The sequence below is a fragment of the Rhagoletis pomonella genome, unplaced genomic scaffold (genome assembly GCF_013731165.1).
Source record: "Rhagoletis pomonella isolate Grant_MI unplaced genomic scaffold, Rhpom_1.0 Rhpom_scaffold_00010, whole genome shotgun sequence".
NCBI lineage: Eukaryota > Metazoa > Arthropoda > Insecta > Diptera > Tephritidae > Rhagoletis > Rhagoletis pomonella.
The window spans coordinates 30,059,948-30,068,550 of record NW_023458564.1 but is presented as its reverse complement, the minus strand read 5'-3'; the positions used below and the strand labels follow the sequence as shown (position 1 = coordinate 30,068,550).

The 8,603-nt window shown below is 35.2% G+C and overlaps 1 protein-coding gene across 1 annotated transcript in view; it reads right to left on the bottom strand.

Moving 5' to 3' along the window:
- Window positions 1–1,322: 1,322 nt before the first annotated feature.
- Window positions 1,323–8,603, bottom strand: part of LOC118746578 (RNA-binding protein Musashi homolog Rbp6-like) — a 581,128-nt gene continuing 573,847 nt past the window's right edge. Inside the window, exon 5 of the mRNA XM_036480421.1 lies at window positions 1,323–1,466. Within this exon, the coding sequence (XP_036336314.1) occupies window positions 1,323–1,466 (144 nt within the window). The remainder of the gene's footprint in view (window positions 1,467–8,603) is intronic.

The following is an 8,603-nucleotide window of genomic DNA, read 5'->3' as shown; positions in this document are numbered from 1 at the left end:
AATACAACAATTTTTAGGCTGAAGTTGAGAGACTGCATGAAAAGCAGACGATTTGTTGTTTAATGGAGAAAATTACAGGACTGGAGATGGGCTGTTTTGTCAAATGTTCACGGATTTGTACTCATATTTATGTATGTTCAAACAAAAATACAGTTATAAAATAATGCATATACATTTGTGAATATGTCTATCAAAACATACATATCTACCAGAAGCCCACTTAGCTAAGTGCAAACGCCATAAAACTGATATAAATGTAGAAACGAAACGAATGAATACATAAAAGTAATTATGCACGCACATACTACATACATCTGTTGACTTGAATGGATCAGGTTTTGAAAAAAAAAGAAACGAAAAAAAATTACCAAAAAATGGCAACTGATTGCTACAACGCCGTCGTATTTTATTTTGAATGGCTGCCGACATTAATCATTTCAAATGGGTTATTTTCGGCAACAGAAAGAAAACGAAAGCGAAACAAATATTCGCTAAAAAATTATGATAAATGACTCTGAATGTGCTCAAATGCTTGGAAATTCCTAATAAAAATATAAACATTTTGAAATGATAGCATTAAGCACAATATAAAAAATAGTTGTTTATTTCACGAAAAAACAATTAATGAAATGTTCAGATCAATTAGTAATTAAATAATCAAAGAAGACCATGATTTGGGCTTAAATAAATGAATGAAAAGTAATGTAAGTGTGATACCCGTCATGGAGTCAAAATATTACTGCTAATACAGAGAGCATAAATATGCATTTTTGGGTCATATGCATTGATACAATTTTCCAAGATTTCTGAAGGAATCTAAGAATTTCGAAGGGAAGGTAATAATAACCCAATCCAGCTCCGTTTCCCCATCCCTATTATACATGAACATATTCTTATATCTGATCCATTTAAACTAATTTTGGTTTAAATTTCTTGCCAAACCTTTTACTTGCTGATGTTATATTGGAGCCACATAATTGTTTTTTTATAGGCAACGTTTTTCGGGAGATCAATCCGATCAACTACTCCCTAAAGTCTCCGATCCATCAGCCGCTACCGGCAACATCCATTGCGTCTCTCATTTGAGAAGACAGCGGGTGCGTTTTCTATGAAAAAAGGGACACTTAGGGCCAATTTCAGATGAAAATTTAAACAGCACATAAGCTTAATTTTGGATTGTTATTTAAATGCCATTTAGATTTGGTTGGGTTTTAGACCAACTTTATTTCAATATGCCAAACAAGTGGCAACACTTTTGCTTGTTTCTAGGTTATGTGTAATTCAACAGTAACATTTTCATGTTCAATTCGCTTTCCGGTTCATTAATACGAAACCAATTTAATTTTAAAACTTGTTAAAAGTGGTTGACTTACCGGTCCATATTGTTCGAAGTAGCTTTTAACATCCTCGAGTGTTGTGGGCGCTGACAGCCCACCCACAAAGATTTTCTTCGTTCGCGTCACCATCTGTAAATGAGGAAAATTAAAGGGTTAATACAAATCCATATATGGTCATAAAATTAAAGCAAAATAAGAAAACGAATGTTGCATCCTAAGAAATCAATTCTGTAATAAGGTAATTTTTTTATTGTTACTTGAATTCGATAATCGTAGATCCGACTGCCTTAAACCATCTTTAGAAATAGGGAATGCAAATATAATTATCGGTATATTGTAACCAGAAAACCCCTACCCAGAGTATAGGGTTGACAATATTGAATTTAGTCTCCAAATAGCTGTGGCAAAATGGAAGCAGTTACAGCCTAAATATGAAATCTTCATCTTCCTCATCGTATTCGAACTAACCTTCGTACTCATATTTGTCTTCATAAATGCCTCCGTATTTGTATTACTTTTTATCTTATTACATTAAACGAGCAATTCTTGTATATATATGTATATATATGTATATATATATATATATATATATATATATATCCATAGGGTTCTCGGAAACGGCTCTAACGATTTTGGTGAAAGATTGTACACAGATAATGTTTTGGATTTTAAGGTTATCTGATTAGGCAATATCTCCGAGAAGACTCGTATAAGGTTGCCACCTATTCGAAATTAGTTACAAATTAATTAAGACATCATAATATGTGTATCAAATGGAAGATATTTTAAAGATCCCTAATTCAAAAATATTTTAAATAAGGTTGCTACTAATTTTGAATCGCATATTTATTTAATTTTTTGTTTAGAAAAAAAGGTAAAATATTACTATTCCTGGGTACCAAGAGAAGGTCCTTAGACAATGCTTTCCCTATACCACTTATTTTCGATTCTATACAATTTATCTAAAACATCGCAATATGGATATCAAATGAAAGGTATTGTTGAGAACTTTGGCCAGAAAATATTTTCCATCAGGATTGCCACGCTTCCTTGTAATACAAATTTTTATTTTGTTAATCTCAATAAAAATTTTGTATATATATATGTACATAGTACACATACACCTTCAAGATATGTACCATTCATTCCAGCGTATTTCGGAATAGGGTTGCCACCAAAATTTTGGAGTAAGGAATTTACTTAATAGATATGGAAATCCTATTTCTTTTTTTGTTTATTTCCAAAATATTTGTTTAAAGCTATCCAAATCTTGAAAACTTTAAAAAGTATATGCACTCCGGGCAAAGCTCGGTCAACCTGGTACTGTACTTATAAGTCATCGTATTTGTCTTCGTATTCGCATTTACATTCGTATATGTATTCTTCGTATTTGTCTTTTTACTCGTCCTTGCATTCTGGTTCATCTTGGTAACATGACAGATTTTCTCGAAGAAGTTATCAATCAGAACAAATGCCCTTTATAGACATAAAACTCTGTTCTATTGTTTTTAACTGTCTTCCTAATACTAATAATTTACCCTTGACTTAAAAAATCTTTAAACATAAATTTGGAATCGATCAAGAAGTTCCGACCAGGGCCGTAGAGAGGAAATCCGGACCCGGGGATAATCTCGGTTGTGGGCCTCAACCCTCCCCCGTACAATTTATTTTTCTGGTGTAACATTTAGATGAAAAAAATAATGATAAGAATATATACTGCCGTCCAAAGTAGGAAAGTGGTTAGCGACATAGGAATCTCAATGCAATTGCGGCTTTTGTGATTTAGATGGCAGCATATTGAACATGTTGTGCCTGAACCGGGCAAAATGGCGAAACAATTTATCCAAAATCGGTCACTGCCCGATTGAAAATACGTAGAATTTAAAATTAGGAGCTGCTCCTTTTTTCGAAATTTTGATTCTGGACTCCTTCTTCGAGAGTAATTTTACTTCCACAAGATCCGCAAACTTTTTTTCTATTCTCCTGATTGGAACACTTCTTTTTCGGGTGAGTCATCTTTTAATGTGACGTGAAAACAATTTAAATATGAATAAATTCGCAGAAAATTGCTTCACACTGAAAAAAAAACGGTAAATTGTACAGTCAATATAGCACTTAAGGTGGAAAAAATTGTACACAGGATAAAAATGGTACCATGCTCTCCAGAAAACTATTATAAGCAAAATAAGAAAATTTTATATCTCTCAATTTGAGAGAAAATATTTTTAATTAATTTAACTACTACTACTAGCACTGATACACAAATGGCAAAATATTGAAACTTTACTCCTACAAGGATTACTTCGTGGTGATTTCGAAAATGAAATCGGTTTTTTGAAAAGGCTACCAATTAAGAAAAACCCATGTTTTAGGACCAGTTACCAATTTTAGTTCATTATGGTTATTTCAAAAATGAAATCGCTTCTTTGTACTGGTTACTAATTTCGAAAAATCCAATTTTTTAAAAGGCAGAATGCTCCCGTGTAAAGAGCAAAAACGAATTTAATAATTTATTAATGGTGTTTTTCATATTTAATCATTAAAAATTGGTTATTTGTCACTCCCACTATTTTTGGATTCTTAGAATCTCAAAAATCATTCAACGAATCTCTTCATAATGTTAGTAAACATTTGGTTCATGGTATTACTACGAAGAGTGTTGAAAAAGTTGGAAATCGGTTCATAACAACGCCCACTTCCCATAATTCAGCATTTTTCAAAAAATGAAAACTGTAATATTTCAAATAATTACTACTCCGCTTTTTTAATAAATTGGCAACCGGTACTCGAATTTCGGATTTTTCGAAGTTAGTAACCGGTACAAAAAAACGATTTAATTTTTAAATAATCATAACAAAAGAAATGTGAGTGATCACTCCGATTTTCGATTTCGATTCGTTTTGGCTGTTACAAACAACCGTTATGTGAACAAAGTTATAATAACCTTGTGCACAAGTGCGCTCCGTTATAAAAAGTCCTGGAAGATTGTGCTATTGAAAAAAAAGTGTTTGCCAAAATCAATTTTTGCTGTTCAATAGTCGACCATAACTGCTTTTGGGATCAAGGTAGAGAGATGATATTTAAGCCTAAGTGGAAGGTTCTATCACTTTTTATTTTGATTGCGCTAAATACTCAAATTTCGTCAAAATCAGTTTTTGCTATCCCATAAATGAATATAAGTGACCAACAGATCAAGGTCCACGGATGGTATTTTCAGAGATAATAGTTGAGAGTTCTAGCCTTAATTTAAGCCTAAGTGGAAAAATAGACAGCCCAACCTTTTCACGTTCTATAAGATTTATGCTTTCAATTGGTATATGTATGTAATTTGTTCATTCAACAAATGATTGCAAAATTTAAAAAAAAATAATAATTTTTGAATATTTAATTAAAAATATCCTGGCCAGAATTTTTTCAGCCAACCCACATGCGAATTTACTAACGCGTTAAATTTCATACAAAATAGATATCATCCATCACACAGATGGATGAAGGTCGTGCCCTATTCGGATCTTCTACTATATATATAAAAATATATATATACTTTTTTAATTCATATCCACTTCGCACAGTTTAGTGCCCCAAGAAAAGAAAAGAGGTTGATTTCCAAGAGTTCAACTGAACTAATAAATTGCTCGAAATTAAATAATATTTCACTTGTTTTATGTGTATACAATTTTTTAGTATTATATTACATCATTATGACAATCTATAATTTGTATGCAAAACATCTTGAAATATTCTGTGCAGTCTGAGAACGGGGCCTCTTGGGAACTCTGGGGCCGGGGGAAAAAAAAACTTAAGATAATGCATTGTCTAAGATAAGTTATGTAACACCTCGTGATATTTCCTCATATACCTATGTATAATAATAGCGTCAGTGCCTGGACAGAATATAAAACTGGAATAACATTTCTTTGACAACCTTTTTCCTACTCCCAAATTTGATAGAGTTATAATATTGTATAAGATACTCGTACTCGTACAATAAATTCGGTATTTTTAATGTATTTCTTTTTTTAACAGACTTCAAAAAAAGGAGATGGTTATCAATTCGTCCGAATATTTTTATTTTAGTTTTTTTTTATGTGGGTTACCGCATACCTTTTGACCACGTCAACCGATTTCGATAATTCTATCGGAAAGATAGTGTATCCGAGGTGGTCCCACACTAATTTGAATTAGATCCGATCATTGGATCATGAAAAAAGTAATGTACTCCTAAATTTATATATATGAAAATTGAAGTCGGTTGTGTTTTTTGCTTAAAAATTACTCGTTGAAATATAAACTATGTTTGTTCGTTGAATTGTATGAAGTTGAAAGTTAAAATCAGTACCATGATTGAATATTAAAACTTTGTACAATTTTAAGGAAGATCTTCTTCATCAACTTACACTCAATGCCTTCAACTACGACTTACAAACACACCCATTATACAAATATGCCAACGAACATTTCAGTGTTATAGAGGGCGTATTTCGGCGAGTAAAGTACGCGTTGTGCTGTGCCAGCAATAAAATTCATGCAATGTCGTAAAATTAAAACACTTCAACATCTAACGAACGAGTAGGCTTCTATGTACTTACTCGCACAAGCATGCACATGCAACAAACGCAGCATCTGCGAGGCTTGCAGTGAAGAGAGCACTGCTATGTTTGGCATGGCGAAACAGCAATAACAACGTCAGCGACACCATTTGCAGTAACATCTCTGCACACAGTCGGCTAAACCACAAAAGGAAACATACAGAGGTCCGCCCTTTTCCACTGTTTCCACTGTACCAAGTAGACAGTGTCAAGTGCAAATGTTGCTGCACAACGAAATAGCGAGCCTAGTGAAGGCAAACCACTCCTACATAAATAGATGAACGTGTGTTGCCGAGTTGATTCGAAGCGCCCGTGGTCACAGCTTGCTGGTGATGAGACGTTACTGTTATCTCCTACAACTCCCGCCGCAAGCCCCGAGAATTAGGAAGGCTTGCATCAGTCGTCCAACACATTCGCAAAGGCTGCTGGCTGGATGCATGGTCACCCACTGCCGCTCCGGCCCACATCAGTACGAAACCCATTGCAAGTAGTAATATTTTGCTTGTTATGTGGTAGTATGGCTTGCTGGCTCTTATTGAAATTGCAGCGTTGTTAAAAAGCGATTTGGTCCAACGGGGACAGCGTACATGAACGCCGTTGCATCAAATAGCAACAATACAAACAACTTCAACCGGACGACAAGCTGGCGTGGCATCATTGTGCAAGTGGCAGCACTATGCTATCATAACTCATTTCCTCCTTGCGTCGGCTCCTTCCTCAAATACGTAGGTATGCATGTGTGTAGCTGCTCTGTTGCTCCCACTGGCGGCTGGCTTGCTTTGGCGAATGTTTCTACAGCCATGTTTTAGTAGAAAATGCAACGTAGCAGTTTGGATGCGGGCGAGATATATGTAAGTGTGTGTACACATCCTTTGTTGGGAGCGCTCGCGTCGCGGAGCTCGCATTTGAAGATGAATGAGCACATCGTCTGTTATCTTCTTAATTTCCGAGCGCACAGTCATCTGGACGCGCCGCTTGAGCGCGCGAGAAGGTATTTTCAATAGCTAAACGTACAAGCACTTTATAAAATATAAACGCTTTTGCAGACATAATCTAACATACGGACAAACTTGCTAACTGCATACAAAATCCAAGTCACAGCTATTCTTTTTCGCTGTTCGCTATTGGCTCATTCGTTTTTGGCATTCACTGTTCAGCTTGTTTTTTGGACTTGAGTAATTGCGCAGTCCACTTGGCGTTCCAAATTTCGGAGGGGAATCTTAACGCGTGTAATGAAATTTCCGCAGCAAGTTTGATAGATTGAAAAGCTACGTAGAATTTTAATTTGTGATTAATTTTTGGTGCATCTTATCTTTTCGAAATTAAAATCTGCTTCGAGTAAAAGCTGCTAAAATGCATATTTTACATGCATACATATATATCATATTATACGCACATACGACTATCTCCTTGCTCTGACATCTCTGGCTGCATTAAAATCTGCGTAAGCGATTGGAAATTTTCTAATTTTAAGTCTTCATTTCTCTGCTGTAAGTTTTGGTCAGCTTTTTTAACTTTCGCTCAATGTTTGCCAGATAAGGTGGCCACTAGAGTCCGACCGATCGTTCGGCTTCGGCTTCGATTTGCCGATTAATCGGAAGTATTTTCATATTCGGCTAATGCTCGGCTTCGGCAAAAAAATGATCGAAGTTTTTCCGAAGACGAACCTTTTTGGTATCTAGATTTTTTTTTTAACATGTTCCCCTTTGTATGCATATTGTATTTTATGAACGCTTAATAAGGCAAGATGGGACTTATTTTTTTAAATCAATTTACTTAATTTTCTAGTAAATCATCAAAACTGAATGTTCGGTTCGGCTTCGGTCAAAAAATCTATCTTCGGTCGAACCCTAATGGCCACTTGGTCGGAGAATAAGAAGCAAAAGCATTCCGGAAGGCACTTGGCTCATCTCTACACCTCTACATTAGCGCAAACGTTTATCCAGCAAAATGTTGCCGGATCTTTGAAGGATGCATCTGCTGCGCGGCTGCCGGTCTACAACGGGTAATTTTCAGACTTCGATTAACTAAATTTTCAGACTTCGATTAACTAAATTGGTTCGTGACGCATATTTGTCACATTTAACTTCCCTTACAGCTTAATCTACTTCCACTTCAAAGGAAGAAGAATTTTCAACTCACAATGTGCTCAAGCTAGTGGCAAGTCCAAGCATGAGATTCTAAAAATTGTCATCAAAAGTTTAACGGACAACAGAGAAATTGAAATTGGGAAGAGATTGAAGAGCAGCCTTCCGAAGTCAATGTCATGAAGTAGTCCAGATATTATAAAATATCAGCGAATATGGCACTCGGAATAAACCCAAAAAAACTGAAGTAATTCTCTTCACAAGTACACATATGCTCCTAATCTCCCCGCTAATTTTCAAGGTGGTGGGGAATTCTTTCAAGGAGATTTTAAAATACCTAGGACTCATATTAGACGTGGAAGCTTACCTGGAAAGCTAATGTGTATAGAGAACAGAGTTAAGAAGGCCAACGTTGCATTATACACATGCAAGCAAGCAGTCGGAATCAAATGGGTGTTAAAACCGCGCATTATTCATTGGCTTTTCACTTCTGCAGTTAGGCCTATACTATTTTATGTAAAATTTGCATGGTGACCATCAACTCAATACAAGTTACCTTAAACTCCTAAGTAAGATCAAAAGAACCTCTC